Source organism: Oryctolagus cuniculus, chromosome 2 (assembly GCF_051225735.1).
Source record: "Oryctolagus cuniculus isolate XC-2025 breed Fujian yellow rabbit chromosome 2, ASM5122573v1, whole genome shotgun sequence".
Taxonomy (NCBI): Eukaryota; Metazoa; Chordata; class Mammalia; order Lagomorpha; family Leporidae; genus Oryctolagus; species Oryctolagus cuniculus.
This window is the reverse complement of record NC_142868.1, coordinates 159,361,233-159,378,585: the sequence shown is the minus strand read 5'-3', so window position 1 is coordinate 159,378,585 and position 17,353 is coordinate 159,361,233. Positions and strand designations below refer to the sequence as shown.

Here is a 17,353-nt window from a genome sequence, read left to right as displayed (position 1 = left end):
AAGCCAGGAGCCAGGAGCTTCTTCCAGGTATCCCACACAGGTGCACAGGCCCAAGCGTTTGGACCATCTTCCACGGCTTTCCCAGAGAGCTGGATCGGAAGAGGAGCAGCTGGGACACGAACTGGTACCCATATGGGATGGCAGTGCCACAGGCAGAGGCTCAACCTACTACACCACAGTGCAGGCCCCACAAAATGTCTTTAACATATATGGCCTGAGCACTTATAAAAGAATGAGTGGCCATTCCCAGCTGAGATGGGAATGATTGTGACACTTGGGGAAGAGGATTTTGGTGTCCTGGTTTTAAACTGGTTTCAGATGCATATTTCACATTCTGGAGGAAATACTGACGCAGTTAAATGAGAATTTGGAGTTTAGAGAGGATACATGAGCTGGAGATATAACCTTTGGCATATAGATTCAGCATTATGAATGGTGTTTAAACTCATAAGAATAGGATCACCTAGAGTAAATATAAGCAAACATAAAAATCTAAAATTGAGAAATGAGAGATAAAGAAGAATCAGCAGAAGAAACTGAGGGGTGCCTAAAGAACGGTTTTCCAGGAGTGCCCTAGAAGCCAAGTGAGGAGACTATTTCGAAGAGGAGAAAATATTTAATGTTGCCAATAGATCAAGTATTTTTAGGTTTATTCCTAGCTATTTTATCTCTTCTGTTGTGATGAGAAATGGATTCTTTGTCATATGTTGCTTGTATGCATGAAGACTTTGAATTTCTCTATTTTAATTTTGTATCAAGTAACTATCATTTAGTATATTTCATCAATTATCTTTTTTCTTTTTTGACAGGCAGAGTTAGAGAGAGAGAGAAAGGTCTTCCTTCCATTGGTTCAGCCCCCAAATGGCCGCTACAGTCAGTGTGCTGTGCCGATCCAAAGCCAGGAACCAGGTGCTTCCTCCTGGTCTCACCCACACAGGTGCAGGGCCCAAGCACTTGGGCCATCCTCCACTGCCTTCCTGGGCCACAGCAGAGAGCTGGACTGGAAGAGGGGCAACCGGGACAGAATCTGGTGCTCCGGCTGGGACTAGAACCCGGGGTACCGGCGCCGCCGGCAGAGGATTAGCCTAGTGAGCCACGGCGCTGGCCAATTATCTTGAAATTTGGGATACATAGTCATAGCATCTGAAAATTTATTTAATCTTTTCCAATTTTTATATCTTTACTTTCTTTCTCTTAATTGATCTAACTAGTAGTAATCATACTTTTCTCTTGTCTAATTATATTGGCAAGTACTTCTGTGGTGATAAAATAGGAGCCAGCATTGTGGTGCAGCAGGTTCAGCTACCACTTGCAGAGATGACATCCTATTTGGAGTGCCAGTTGGAGCCCCATCTGTTCTGCTTCCCAGCTAGCGTTCCTGCTAACGTACCTGGAAAGGCAGTGCATCATGGCCTAACTGCTTTGGACCTTGCCACCCTTGAGGGAGACGAGGATGGGGTTCCTGGTCATCACTTTGGCTTGGTTCAGTCCTGGCTGTTGCAGCCATTTGGGTAATAAACCAACAGATGGAAGATTCCCTCTATTTCTGTGGTCTCTGTTGCTTTTGGCAGGGACCCAAGTACTTGGGCCATCTGCTGCTGCTTTCCCAGGTGCCTTAGCAGAGAGCTGAATCAAAAGTGAAGCATCCAGAATTTGAACTTGTGCTCATATGCAATGCTACTGTGGCAGGTGGCCTCTTAACCTGTTGTGCCACGACACTGTTCCTAAACTACTGTGTTTCTAGAAAAAAATGCAGTTATTTGATTAATCTACCAGAATGAGTTGTTACTGCTTCTGTAGTTCTCCTAAGTTCTGGTTCTATTTTGTCACCTATGCTGAGTCCAAGGTTCTGTTGTCATTGTTGTGTTTCCAGAGGCTTTTTTAGATACATGCAAGTGAGAATTTAGAGGTCACACCAGAAAAAAATTTTCATTATAAAAACTCTTTTTTAAAAACACACAAACAAGAGTTTAATCTTTATGTTTCTTGTGTTTCATAAGTGCATCTGAATACCAGTCACGACTTCTCTTCCTGGATTTTACTATTTGCAGCCAACAACTAGGTTTAAATTTTACCCTTGATCTCAGCTCATATACCTCAAAGGCTTTTAAATAGTCCACTGCCGTTTACCCAGAGGTGGCAATGATTTTACGGTTTCTTACCTCTTAAAGGAGCAGCATTTCTTTTTTTTTGTTTGTTTGTTTTATCTATATCTGAACGATTTATTGACTCTGAAGAATAGCCAGCAGAATCTAACAGGTTATAAGATACATCTGATCTTGCTCAGTTCTTTGTTTTCTTCCTTACAGTGAAACACTCTTTTTCCAGTAATATTAGCTACACCTTCCCTGTTTATTCCATTGCAAACATACCAACTTTTTGCTGTTTTAAAAAATAATCCAAACATAGGCCTTTGCTGGGCCTTTCACTTCTGTTCCCTTTGCCTGGAATGCTCTTGAGTCAGTACCTGCCTGGCTTCGTGCCTTACTTTCTTTGTGTCTGCTGCAGTGTCACCCCAAGAGCCAAGCCCACCTGACTCTCCTTTTAAACCTTGCCACCCTTCTCTGTATTTCTGAGCTTACTTTTCTTGCTCTATTTTTATTCATAGCACTTCTTACCTTTTAACAATCTATGTAGTTTAATTATGTATTAGGTTCTTTGTCGCTCCCCCTCTTCACAGAGGAACGACACAAGACCCTGCGTTGTTCTTTCGTCTGCTCGGCCCTCCTCGGGTTTGCTGCTGGTTCTTCCCGGGTTGGCTACCGTCCCTTCCACCTCCGTGGAAGGGCGGTTCCCCCTGCCACATTCCCCACTTCCGCGGGGGAGCGGCACACCGCCGGCCGGCTCTCTTGGGGGCTGCACAGGTGTTCCCCTTAGATGTTCCCCTTAGATGTTCCTGGTGCATGTTGTCTCTCTCCTCCTTTATAGTCCTCTTCCACCAATCCCAACTCTGCTACCCACATGCCGAGTACACTGCTCTCCTCCAATCAGGAGCAGGATCAGCTCCTGGAGGTCATCACTCAAGTTGGCAAGAGGCAGCTGCGTAGAATCTGTTTTCTCCTCTCCCAGCGCCATATTGTGGGAGAGCAGATGCATAGAATAAGTCTTAATTCTAGTAACTCAGTCCAGTCCGGGTTGCTCCCCACAGTTCTTGTCCTTCTTCACCACAATTAAATGTAAACTTTTTAAAGGCAGGGTGCTTTTTTTTCCTGTTTCTTTTTTGCATACACATAGGCCTTTTACTTATATTTCATCTGAAAGCATGTGTAGTCAGCCCTACAGTTCCCCATCTGTGAATTCAACCGCCATGGAAGGAAAATGTTTGGAAAGAGATTATATATGTTCTGAACATGTGCAGACTTTTTTCTTGTCATTATTGCCTAAAAACTACAGGATAACCATAACATTTACCTTGTATTAGACATTAGATTTAGAGATGATTTATTTAAATTGTTTTATTAGAAATTGTTAACATGTTTACACATAGAGTAATAAGTGATGTTTTGATATATGTGTACATTGTATACTATCCAGTCAGGATAAATATATTTCCCCCTTCAAATATTTAACATATCTTTATGGTGAAAATATCTAAAGCCTATCTTGTAGTTTTTTTTAAAAGAAAGCGATATACAGTACGTTAGCATTATCTATGGTCATCCTACTGTGCAACCTAACACCAGCACCTCAATCAGCACTTCAGCTCCTGTCTTGCTATAACTTAGTACCCGTTCAACATTTCACATCACTCCCTCCCTGCTTCTATTCCCTTCCTCTTTGTTTTCTTGGAGTTCATTTAGGTTCTGTAAAGCAGTGATTTTGAAATCTTCTAGCATATGAAAATTTCAGTTCTTTGACTGGTTCCTGGCACCTCATTTTGCTCTCTCTAGGTGAGGTCATGGTTCCCTGGAAGTTCTTGGTATTTGTTGGAGCATGACACCATCTGTGTATTGATGGATTCATTGTAGGACTCTAACCACATTTGTGGCTGTCTTTCTAGAAATTCTGTGCAGTCTCTATTTTTTCAGAGCCCATGGGTACTTCTGCTATTTTAATACTAGATAGTACCCTAAATCCAGGTTTGCCTGAGGCATATATATATAATTACTATTTTAGTCTTACAGTACTCCCCAAGCTCAACTTTGTCCCAAATCTGCAGTTGGTGTCTTATTCAGAATGAACTGGTGGTGTCTAGAAAGGGTTAGTCTGTCTCTGAAAGTGTTTTCTGGGGCCTGAGGTAGGCTCAGAATGCTTGTCTTATGTCTACCAATGCATGATGCTAGATCATATCTGGAACCGATGGCCCACTGAGACCACTGTAGCCTGGGGTAGAACCAATGCTGACTCTGATGTGGTCTGTCTGCTGCTGAGGTGGACTCCTGCAATGTGGTGGAATGAGAAGGTGAGAAGGTCATGCCAAGATGGCCGCTGACAACAGAAACTGCCTGGCAACAGGCTGTGATTGGATGGCTTCGGAAACCACATGACAACAGAGCCTGACTGACAACATGTCGTGATTGGATGACTTCGGAAACTACATGACAACAGAGCCTGACTGACAACAGGCTGTGATTGATTGGCTTTGGAAACTGCCTGGCAACAGGCTGTGATTGGTTAGGGCATAGACTGCCCCTTGGCCAGATTGGCTGCCTTGGCTATATAAGCAGCTGTAGCACCTGAAATAAACGAGTCTGCGGGTTGCTTGCCTCAGGCCTGCTTTCACCAGACTCCCGGGGGTCTGTGTGGTGACTCCACGCCTCTTGCCCTCACCACGCTCCTCTCATGAACGAATCCACAGCAACATCTCAAGACACTGGTGGTACTGACGGGGGTATCAGACTTATCAGCTGAAGCCACTTGGCACTGAAGCACTTTGGCACTGAAGCAGGTCCAGAGGTTCGTCTGTAGGCACTGGCCTGGAGACAGGGACTGTTAGGAAGCAGTCCTGTGGTTCCTTGCTGTTGGCTCAAGGTTATAGAAGGGGTGATAGAGGTAGGCCCTCAGCTACCCACATGGGCACCAGGTGGGTCATACCTGGGTCTCGTAGTTATTAGGCCCTGTGCAGTCATTCTTAAGGGTGCACACTAGGTCCATGTGAGGCTGGTGATGACTATGAGAAAATAGGATTATCTCATCAGGGTACGTGTCTTTGACATGAGGATAAGTCCAGAGACTGTTTCCATAAGCAGTTGCCCAGGTATGGGGACTGTTAGGGTCTACCCAGTGTTGGGCTTTACCAGCTGTGCAGTGAGCCCTAAGACACCATCCCATGGCTCCTTGGTGTCTGCCAAAAGATGGAGGGAGGTTGATAAAAGGAGTTCCCTGGCCACCCGGACTGGCACCAGTCTCACAGTGTCCCAGGGGTACACACCAGGCCCACCTGAGGCTGGCATTGACACACCAGGGCAAGTCCATCCTGCTGGAGTGTAGACCTTTATGCAGTGCTAGCCAAGTTCAGGGGAGGTGGGTGGTAGAGTCTTTTGGGCTTTATCAGATAAGGTGCTGGTCCTCAAGGTGGCAGGTCTGGCTCTGAGGTCCACGGCATGGTCCTCAGCTGCTTCTCCTGCCTTCTCCGCAGCAGCTGTCATCTTGCTCTGCTCTTTGTTGTTTGGGGGAGGGGTGGTGGAGGCCACCTGCCTATGCAGGTGCCGAATACATTTTGCAAGAATGGGCCTGGAAGCAGGGATCATGGGACTCTGTCTGCTGAATTTTTTCGCAGTGGGCATGGCACTGGGCTTCAGATCCCTCTCCCTCCCCTGAAACGGGAGCCTTCTTTCTCCATGCTGCACTCCTTGGAGCTGGGGAGGGGTGATGTGTACAACCTTTTCCTTCTTGTCATCATCAGTGTGATTTTTAAAAAACTTACCTATACTAAAACAAGACACTGTGATCTTTCCTTTGGCCTCTCTAGCTCTTGTGAAGGTAACTTGGTGTGTGAAGAGCTCTTCAAATTGGTGTCTGTGTGGGTAGGTGGTCGTTGGAGTAGCTTACTTAGACACCATCATGGTTTGCCTGAAATGGTTTAAAGTATATGGGAGCATAAGTTACATGGAAATGCAATGCTATTTGATGAAAGGGATTGGAATATTTACAGACCTGGGTATCTAAAGGGGATCCTAGATCCCATTCCCCCTTGATACTGAAGGATACTCTGTTACACATATAAATTTTACATAGACATTTTAAACTAATAAATCTCCAGTGCCTAGCTAATATCTGACACATAAGAATTCAAATACTTGTTGAGTGACTGAATAAACTATTTTGAGATCCTATTTTAAATAAATCACATTTAGGGTTAGAATAATTCCATTTGCTATATCAAAGAATTATGTATGATTGTTAATTATTTTTTCTCTTCCTAGATTCATCGAAGCAAGAACAAATGGAAGTTCTATTTGAAAGATGGTGTTATGTGTTTTGGAGGGAGAGACTATGTATTTGCAAAAGCCATTGGTGATGCAGAGTGGTAAACCTTATGAGCTCAGTGTGTTACTTTTGTAAACATCAGTGGGGCTATATTGCAGATTGTGAAGCTTATTTCTGTTTTAAATATAGTCCAGTGTAGAGCTGCTCAAATTTCTATTTCACTCAATGGAATTTAATAAAATTATAGTTCAGGTGTAGGTACCAATGTTCAAGTTTATATTTGTTTTCTGTTTGAAACAGATTTTTTTAAATCTTCACTTGTACCATTACAAAGCATATATGCGTTGAAGGTGATGGAGCATGAAGAAATGTTCTTTATTTTTGAAGCAAAATTTAAATCAAATTCCATTCCCCTTCATGTAAAGTGAATATCGGTTATTAGGTTGGGGCTGGCATTACTTCCACTTCTTACCACACCATAGCAGAGAAGACCCTGGGATGTCTTCTCTGTAGTGTGATATTGACGAAGACTTTTCCGGGTCTTCGGTCTTTGTTGCTCACTGGAGATACCCTGAGTGTGTCAGCCCAGCTGGTTTCTGTGAGAAAGAGGTCTACATTATTATTTGAACATAAAAATCTTTGCTGAGGTTTAGCATCACTGGGCTTATCATGTGGCAAGATCATTCTCATAACCTTGGGGAATTGTGAAGGAGTGGGTTAAATGTCCTCCTTCTTGAAACTTTAGACTTCCATCTTTTTCCTAATCCCAGTGAGTTTTCCCCTCTCCTACTTTTTTCTGTTGCTCTTAGAGTGGATTATCCTTTTGAAATCCCTTTCCTCAAAGGCAGTATCTCTCTTTTGCCCTAGGAGGGAATCTCCTCATTGAGATTAGGTTTTTCTGAAACACAAGCCAAGAAATGATGTTCTCTTCTGGAATGCTGTGTTTTGACCAGGACCTCTCATTTGAGTCAAGGCATCCTAGATAACTATGTTGAAACCAGGGAGAGAAAACAAAACATAAAACATTAGTAGCTGTCATTTTTCTGTAACAATAAAAACAAAACAAATTAATATCCCAATAAGCTATTTCATATTATGCACTTCCTCTGTAGATTCAAATCCCTCAAAGGAAAATTATCCCAATTGCTGTTTCTCTTAGTGGCTATGGCACACATGGTCTTTGGTGTAGGAGCCCCAGTTTTGGTCCTGAGTGGTGTTCTCCAGGACAGTAATTGCGCAAAAAGCAATGAAAGGATCAGATTTTGTCTATGAAAGATCCCAGTGGATGAGTACTTAAATCTAGATGGACATAGGGAAAATTCATTTTCTTTTTCTTCTTGTTTTATTTTTAAAGATTCATTTTATTTGAAAGGCAGAGTTACAGAGGAGAGACAGGGAGAGGTGAGAGGAAGAGAGAGAAGGAGAGGGAGAGAGAGAGATCTTTTGTCTGCTGATTTATTCCCTAAATAGCTGTGACAGCCACGGTTGGGCCAGGCCAAAGCCAGGAGCCAGGAACTCCATCCAGATCTCCCATGTTGGGGGCAGGAACCCAGGTGTTTGGACAATTTGCTGCTGCTTTCCCAGGCACATTAGGAGGAAGTAGAGCAACTGGGACTTGAACTAATATTCCTATGGGATGCCAGTGTCACAGGCAGCAGCTTAACATGCTGCACCACAGCAGTAGCCCCCAAGGAAAATTCCTTTTTGTTTTGGATAGCAACTCCACTTGTAGGGTTTATTCAAACACTGGTTCTGTTCTATCAAAGGGGCTCAGATGTTGCTGCATCTTTTCAAAATCTGGGTGAATCTTTTGTGGGTCTTGAACAACATGAGTAAGATGTTGCCTTTGACCTAAGACTGGCAGCTTCATGAAGATTCAGTTAGTACTAGCGGGTGGGCAAGTCCCTTAGCCACGTTCTCCAGCTCTGTCTTCTTCATACTCACATGCACAGCCATTGTCTTTTACCACCACTGCTATTCCGTTTTTTATTTTTGACAACAGAAAACTTATACATACCTGTAGAAGACCATGTGATTTTTTCACACACACATAATTGTTGCAATTTAGAATAAACACATCTGTCTATTCAAACATTTGTTTCCTTACTGTGAAAACATTAAAAATCTTGTTTTTTTTTTTTTTTTGAGAAATACACAGTACTTGAATGTTATCTACAGTCACCCTACTATGCATAGAACACAAGAACTTCTCATTCCCATCTAAGCATAACTTAGTACCCATTAAGCAGCCTTTGCCCATCCCTCTCTCCTGCTTCCCTCTCCGGCCTCTAGGAACCTTGATTATACTTTAACGTCTATGAGATAAATTTTTTAAGATTCCTCATATGAGTGAGGTCCCGTGGTTCTTGTTCTGTGTTTTCCTTATTTCACTTAACATAATGAACTCTAGTGCTGTCCGTGTTGTTGCACACGATAGTACTTTAAACGGCTGATTGTTACTGCATGGTGTTTACGTGCCACGTTTTCTTTATCTACTTGTCAGTTGATGGACACTTAGGTTGTCTCCATTTATTAGCTGTCATGATAGTCTTGAAATTAACACAGGAGTGTGGCTGTCTCTTGGATGAGCGATTTCATTTCCTCAGATAAAGTAGTGTACATAGTATGGTATACAGTATATGGTATACAGTAGTGCTGGTAGCTCATTGTGATTTTGATTTTCATTTTACTGGTGATTACTGATGTTGAGTATTTTTTCATTTACTTGTTGGCTATTATCTCTTTTTAATTAAAGATTTATTTATTTGAGAGGCAGAGTTACAGACAGAGGGAGAGAGAGAGGTTTTCTATCTGCTGGTTCACTCCCCAAATGGCCAGAGTCAGGCCGATCCAAAGCCTGGGACGAAGAGCTTCTTCCTGGTCTCCCATATGGGTACAGGGGCCCAAGCACTTCGCCATCTTCTACTGCTTTCCCAGGCTGTCAGAAGGAGCTGAATTGGAAGTGGAGCAGCCAGAGCTCAAACTGGAATGTCGGTGCCTAACCTGTGCCAGAGTGCTGGCCCCTGTATGTCTTTCTTTGAGAAATATCTATTTAGATCTTCTGCCCATATTTTAGTTGGGTTATTGTATTTTGCTATTGTGTTGAGTTCCTTATATATTCTGGTTATTAATATTTTCAGATGTAAGATTTCCAAATAATTTCTCTCATATCTTTTCATTGTTGATCATTTCTTTTGCTGTGTAGAAGCTGTTAGTCTATTTTTGCATTTGTTTCCTCTGCTTTTGGGGATTTGATAAAAAAAAAAAAAAATCCTTGCCCATTCCATGTCCTGAAATGTTTTTCCTGTATTTTTTTTCTAGTAGTTTCAGGTCTTACATTTTGGTCTTTGATCCATTGTGATTGTTTTTGTACAAACGTCTGCCTGTGGATTTCTGATTCTCCCTGCACTATTTATTGATGACCACAATGGCCGGAGCTGCTCTGATCTAAAGCTGGGAGCCAGGAGCTTCTTCCAGGTCTCCCATGTGGGTACAGGGGCCCAAGGACTTGGGCCATGTTATACTGCTATTCCAGGCCGCAGCAGAGAGCTGGATTGGAAGAAGAGCAGCAGGGACTAGAACCCCCGGGCCCATATGGGATGCTGACGCTTCAGGCCAGGACTTTAACCCACTGTGCCACAGCGCCGGCCCCAGTTATGCTTATTGATTTGTGAATGCTGAACCATCACTGGAATGAATTCCACTGGGTTGTGGTGCATAATATTTTTAGTGTGGTGCTGGATTGGTTTTCCTAGTATTTTGTTAAAGATTTTTGCATCTATGTTCATCAAGGATATTGACCTTTGGTTGTTTTTGTTATGTCTTTCTTGGTTTTGGTATCAAGGTAATACCTTCATAAAATGAATTCTGGAAGAATTCTGTCGTCTTTTATTTTTTGTAATAATTTAAGAAGAATTGGTGTTAATTCTTTAAATATTTGGTAGAAATCAGCAGTAATGCCATCTTGTCCTGAGCTTTTCTCTGATGGGAGACTTTTTTTTATTATTGACTCACTGTTGCTACTCATTACTGCTCTGTTTAGGTATTTTAATTCTTCTTGGTTGACAATTGGTAAGGTGTGGGTATGAATAAACTTCTCCATTTTATTTCCTGAAATTATCCAATTTTCTGCCATATCATTATTCATAATCTCTGACAATCCTTTTTATTTCTGTGGTATCAGCAGTAATATTTCTGTTTTCCTAATTACTTTAACTGTCTCTCGAAAATTTATTTGAAAGTTGGGAAGAGGGAGAGCAGAGGAGAGAGAAGAGACAGATAAAGAGAGGTCTTGCATCTGCTGGTTCACTTCCCAAATGGTCAAAATAGACAAAACTGGGCCAGATGGAAGCCAGAAGATAGGAGCTCCATCTGGGTCAACTACATTGGTATAAGGGCCCAAGTATCTGGGCCATCTTCACCTGCTTTCTTAGGTGTATTAGCAGGGAGCTGGATCAGAAGTGGAGCAACTGGGATTCAAATCGGTATCAATATGGGATGCTGATTTCAAAGGCAGAGGCTTAACCTGCAGTGCCGCAATGCCAGCCCTTAGTTGTATATTTTCTTAATCCAGCTAAGCATTTGGCAATTTTGTTTATCTGTTCAAAGAAGCAGCTCTTCATTTCCTTGATTTTTTTGGTATTGTTTAGTTTATATGTTATTTATTTCTGTTCTGTGTTTTTTTTTCTACCTACTTATTTTTGGTTTGATTTTCTCTTTTCCCCTACTTCCTTGAGGTACAGTAATATATTGTTTGCAATATTCCAGCTTTTTTGATGTAGGTATTGGTTGCTGTAAATTTCTGTTAGTACTGCTTTTGCTGGATCCCACAGGTTTTGATAGGTTATGTTTTCATTTTCATGCACTTTAAGAAAATTTTAATTTCCTTCTTTATTTCTTGATCCACTTTCCTTGGTCAAAGGTAAGTTGTTTAGTTTCCATGTATTTATATTTTTTTACAAAGTTTTTCTTGCTTTAATTTCTAATTTCATTGCATTATCGTCAGAAGTGATACTAAGTATGATTTCTAATTTTAAAATTTGTTGAGACCTGTTTCATGACTTACCCTATGATCTGTCCTGGAGAACGTTCCCTATGTTGAGAAGAATGTGTATTATACAGCTTTTAAATGGAATATCCTGTAGATGTTACTTAGGCCTAATTGCTTTGTGGTACAGTTTAACTCTGCTGCTTTGTTGATTCTATTTGTGGGTGATCTATTCATTTCCGTACTGGAATCTATCTCTTCCTTTAGGTCTATCATTATCTGCTTTATGTATGTTAGTGCTCTAATAGTAGGTACATATGTATTATAATTGTTATTTTCTCTTCCTGAATTGAACCTTTTGTCATTGTATATTGACTTTTATCAACTCTTTCTAAAACTTACTTTTTTAAAAAAGATTTATTTATTTAATTGAAAGACAGAGTTATAGAGAGGCAGAGGCAGAGAGAAAGGTCATATGGCCAGAGCTGGGCCAATTTGAAGCTAGGAGCCAGGAGCTTCTTCTGGGTCTACCACATGGGTGCAGGGGCTCAAGCACTTGGGCCATCTTCTGCTGCTTTCCTAGCCCATAGCAGAGAGCTGGATCAGAGGTGGTACAGCTGGGACATGAATTGGCATCCATAATAGTCTTTTTTTTTTTTAATCCATTTGGTCATTCTATATCTTTTTACTTGGAGAATTTAATCTGTTTACATTCAAAGTAATGATATAGACAAGGACTACTGTTGTTTTGATTCTCGTTCCTAGTTTTACTGTAGGTTTTTTATTTCCTTCTGCATCTCTCAAATCTTTCACAGTTTTTTTATTGAAACTCAACTCCTCAGATGTTTTCTCTTTTCATACAGTTCCACAGTTCCCTTTCTTCACTCTTCTGGATTCTTTTTCGTCTTCCTGCTGTGTATTTTCAAATAGCCTGTTGTCACGTCTCCTGATTCTTTCTTCTGTTTGATCTTTTCTGGTATTGTTGCCTTATTTTGTATTTTAAATTTTTCTTAGTGTAATTTTCAGTTGAAAGATTTGTGTTTGATTTTCAACAATTACTTTCATCTCTCTATCAAGTCACTCTACTAGAGCATTAAATCATATCTGTGTTTGCTTGAAGTTCATAGCTTCCTTAAAAATAATTTTTAGTTCCTTTTGTTATTTTTAAATTAGCTTTAATTTTAATTAGTTTTTAACAAATTCAGTGTGATTTGTAGATAAAATTCTAAGAACATGATATTCCCTTCTTTCCTCCTTTCCTCCCTCTGTCTCTCTCACATCCTCTTTCCTTTTCCCTTTCTTTTTTAGTTTGGGATAACATTTTAAATTCACATTATAGTAAAAAGGCTTAATACTTCACTGAATAAGAAGTTTTTTTTTTTTTTTTTTGACAGGCAGAGTGGACAGTGAGAGAGAGAGACAGAGAGAAAGGTCTTCCTTTGCTGTTGGTTCACCCTCCAATGGCCGCCGCGGCTGGCGCACCGCGCTGATCCGATGGCAGGAGCCAGGAGCCAGGTGCTTTTCCTGGTCTCCCATGGGGTGCAGGGCCCAAGCACCTGGGCCATCCTCCACTGCACTCCCTGGCCACAGCAGAGGGCTGGCCTGGAAGAGGGGCAACCGGGACAGAATCCGGCGCCCCGACTGGGACTAGAACCTGGTGTGCCGGCACCGCTAGGCGGAGGATTAGCCTAGTGAGCTGCGGCGCCGGCCCTGAATAAGAAGTTTAATATGTAAAAAGCAATGGTAGTATAGTTTAATGGGAATATAGACAATGGCCTTACAGTAGTTGAATGGAAAAATGACCATGTCAACCAAATACAGTAAATTTTAAAGTAATCTTAGAACATTAAAACTATAGTAGTTTAACACTCTTAACATTAGTTTGACAAATACATAACAAAGTTTTACAAAATCTTATTTGCAGCAATACTGATATATAGAGACATTTCTTTATTTTTTTTTTAGCATTGAGAATCCTGTTTTATGTATTTTTCCCAAGAAATCTTTCATTTAATTAGTACAAATTTCATAGATACAACTTTAGGAATACAGTGATTCTTTCCATCATACCTGCTCTCCCATGTCCACCCCCACCCCCCACCACCATCTCACCTCCTCCTCCCTCTGCCATTTCTAGTCCCATTCTCCATTAAGATTCATTTTCCATTAACTTTATACATAGAAGTCCAACTCTATACTAACTAAAGATTTCAACAATTTTCACACACACATACACACACACAAATGGAGAACAAGTTTTATAGTTAATTCTCATTATATAACTCATTGAGGACAGAAGTCCTGCATGGGAAGTAAGTACACAGTGACTCCTGTTAATTTAACAATTAACACTCTTACGTATGACATCAGTGATCACCCGAGGCTCTTGGCATGAGCTGTCTAGGCTATGGAAGCCTTCCGAATCCACAATCTCTGTCATTCTTTAGAAAAAGCCATAAGCAAAGTGGAAGTTCTCTCCTCGCTTCAGAGAATAGTACATCTTCTTTGATGGCCACTTGTTTCCACTGGTGGTGTCTCACAGAGATCTTTCATGTAGGACATTTTTTTTTTTTTTTTTTTTGCCACGGTGTCTTGGTTTCTATTCCTGAAATGCTCTCATGGGATTTTCAGCCAGACCAGAATGCTGTAAGGGCTTATTCTGAGGTCAGAGTACTATTTAAAATGATTGTCATTTTGTGAGTCTGCTGTGTGGACTGCTTCCCATGTTGGAATATTTTTTCCTTGTTAATTATATTTATTAGTATTACCATGCATTTGATCCTATTTATATGATCTCTTTAACACTTAATCCTATCTATATGATCACTTTAACACTTTAATATGGTCATTTTAACACTTAAGATATTTTTACCACCCAACTGAATGGGATTTGGGGTCCCATGGCAAGTTTTTAAACTGTACACTTAGAAGTAAGTTTGTAAGAATGTATGCAGAACTATACAGCTTTACATTTACAAACTTCCTCCCCTCTTTCTTATTCTCACTCTTATTCTTTACTGAGATATATTTTCAATTGACTTTATATACATAGGATTAACTCTATGTTAAGTAAAGAGTTCAACAAATATTATGAAGAAAAAAACACTGTTCTTGACAGTCAAGAAGGGCTGTTTAAGTTATTGCTTCTCAAAGTGTCAATTTCACTTCTACAGATGTCTTTTAGGTGTTCTAGTAGTTATCATAGATCAGGGAGAATATATGGAATTTGTCCCTTTGGAACTGGCTTATTTTACTAAGTATAATGTTTTCCAGATTCATCCATTTTGTTGCAAATTACCAGATTTCATTTTTTTTGACAGGCAGAGTGGACAGTGAGAGAGAGAGAGACAGAGAGAAAGGTCTTCCCTTGCTGTTGATTCACCCTCCAATGGCCGCCGCGGCCAGTGCGCTGTGGCCAGCGCACTGCGCTGATCCAATGGCAGGAGTCAGGTACTTATTCTGGTCTCCCATGGGGTGCAGGGCCCAAGTACTTGGGCCATCCTCCACTGCACTTCCCTGGCCACAGCAGAGAGCTGGCTTGGAAGAGGGGCAACTGGGACAGAATCCGGCACCCTGACCGGGACTAGAACCTGGTGTGCCGGCGCCACAAGGCGGAGGATTAGCCTAGTGAGCCGCGGCGCCGGCCCAGATTTCATTTTTTTTTACCACTCTATAATATTCCATAGTGTACATATCCCAATATTTGTTTATCCAGTCTTTGGTTGATGGGCAATTAGGTTTATTCCATGTCTTAGATATTAAGCTGCAATAAACATGGAGATACAGATAGCTCTTTTATTTGCTGATTTCATTTCCCTTGGGTAAATGCCCAGGAATGGGATGGCTGGGTCATATGGTAGGCCTATATTCAGATTTCTGAGGTATCTCCAAAATGTCATCCATAGTGGTTTTACCAGTTTACATTTCCACCAACAGTGGATTAGGGTACCTTTCCCCTCACGTACTCTAATTCTTCTCTAATTTTAATTATTCCTTTCTTTCTACTAGTTTTACGTTTGGTTTGCCTTTGTTTTTTTTTGATCTTTGAGATGCATTGATAGCTCATTTATTTTGTACCTTTCCAGTTTCTTGATGTAGGCACCTATTGCTATAAACTTTCCTCTTAACACTGCTTTTGCTCTATCCCAAAGTTGTGATATGTTGTATTGCCATCTTCATTTGTTTCCAGGATTTTTTTGACTTTTTTTTTGATTTCTTCTATGACCCACTGTTTATTCAGGATCATGTTGTTCAGTCTCCAAGTGTTTGCATATGTTCTAGAGATTCTTGAGTTGCTGATTTCCAGCTTCTTTGTATATGTGGGTGTTCTAATATTCAGTGGATATATAATTGTTAATTCTTGCTGGATTGAGACCTTTATCATTATATAATGACCTTCTTACTCTTTTTACTGCTTTTAAGTTAAATATATTTTATTTGATAGAATTTGGCTACTCTGCTTTCTTTACTTAAACAATAATTACAAATTTTATGTAATTAGTATATAAATATTCAGGAACGTAGGGGCTGGTGCTGTAGCGCTGTGGGTTAACACCCTGGCCTGAAGCACTGGCATCCCATATGGGTGCTGGTTCTAGTCCCGCCTGCTCCTCTTCCAATCCAGCTCTCTGCTATGGCCTGGGATAGCAGTGGAAGATTGATGAAGTATCTGGGCCCCTGCTCCCACATGGGAGACCCAGAGGAGGCTCCTGGCTCATGGCTTCGGGTTTGTGCAGCTCGGGCTGTTGTGGCCATCTGGGGAGTGAACCAGTGGATGGAAGACCTCTATCTCTGTCTCTGCCTCTCCCTGTAACTCTGTCTTTCAAATAAATAAAATAAACCTTTAAAAAGATTTAGGAACATAGTGATATTTCCCACCTTATTCTCCCTCCCACCCAAGCTCTCACCATTCCTTCTCCTTCCTCTCTTATTCCCTCTCTTTAATTTTTACAAAGATCTACTTTCAGTAGATTAACACATAAGATTAACCCTACACTAAGAGTTCAAAAAGAAGGAAAAAACACTGTTCCTCAATAGTAGAGACAAGGTTTGCAAGCAGTCATTGAATTGCAAAATGTAAACTTTACTGCTGTATATTACAGTTTGGTACTCTTTTAGTTATACAGGTAAGGGAAAATATATGTTATTTGTTTGGGACTGGCTTATTTCACTGAGAATAATGGTTTCCAATTATATCCACTTTATTGTAAAAACAGGATTTCACTGAGTAATATTCCATTATATGTATATGCATACACACACACCCCACAATTTTTTAATCCAGTTATCAATTAATGGACATCAGGGTTGATTGTATATCTTATCTATTTAGCTGAAGTAAACATGGGGGTACAGATGAATCTTTCATAAGCCGATTTCATTTCCCATTGGTAAATTCTCAGGAGTGTGATTGCTGGGTCATATGGTAAATCTGTTTTCAATTTTCTAAGGTATCTACATACTGTCTTCAACAATGGCTGTGCTAGTTTACATTCCCACCACTAGTGAATTAAGGTACTTTTTTCCCCACATCATCACCAGCATTTATTGTTTATTGATTTTGGTATGAGAGCCAGTCTAACTGGGGTGAGTTGATACCTCATTGTGGCTTTCACTTGTATTTACCTGATAGCTAGTGCTCTTGAGTGTTTTTTCATGTGTCTATTGGCCATTTGAATTTCTGCTTTTGAAAATTGCCTGTTCAAGTCTTTTGCCCATTTCTTAACAGGATTGTTTGTTTTGTTATTGTTCAGTTTCTTGAACTCTTTATAGATTTTGGATTGTAATCCTTTATCAGTTGCATAGATTGCAGTATTTTTCCCCATTCTGTCAGTTGCCTCTTCACTTCCTTTGCAGTGCAGAAGCCACTCAACTTGATGTAATCCCATTTGTCTATTTTGGCTTGGTTTGCTAATGCTTCAGTGTGTTTTCCAAGATGTCTTTGCCAATGCCAATGTCTTGCATACTTTACCTGATGTTCTTCTCAAGTAGTTTGAT

The 17,353-nt window shown here is 40.7% G+C and overlaps 1 protein-coding gene across 1 annotated transcript in view; it reads left to right on the top strand.

The window, feature by feature from the left end:
• The window catches only part of GTF2A1L (general transcription factor IIA subunit 1 like), a 70,792-nt gene extending 64,157 nt beyond the window's left edge, over positions 1 to 6,635 (top strand). The window contains 1 exon segment of the mRNA NM_001204847.2: positions 6,366 to 6,635. Coding sequence (NP_001191776.1) covers positions 6,366 to 6,473 — 108 coding nt within the window. The 3' untranslated portion in view covers positions 6,474 to 6,635.
• Positions 6,636 to 17,353: the final 10,718 nt, after the last annotated feature.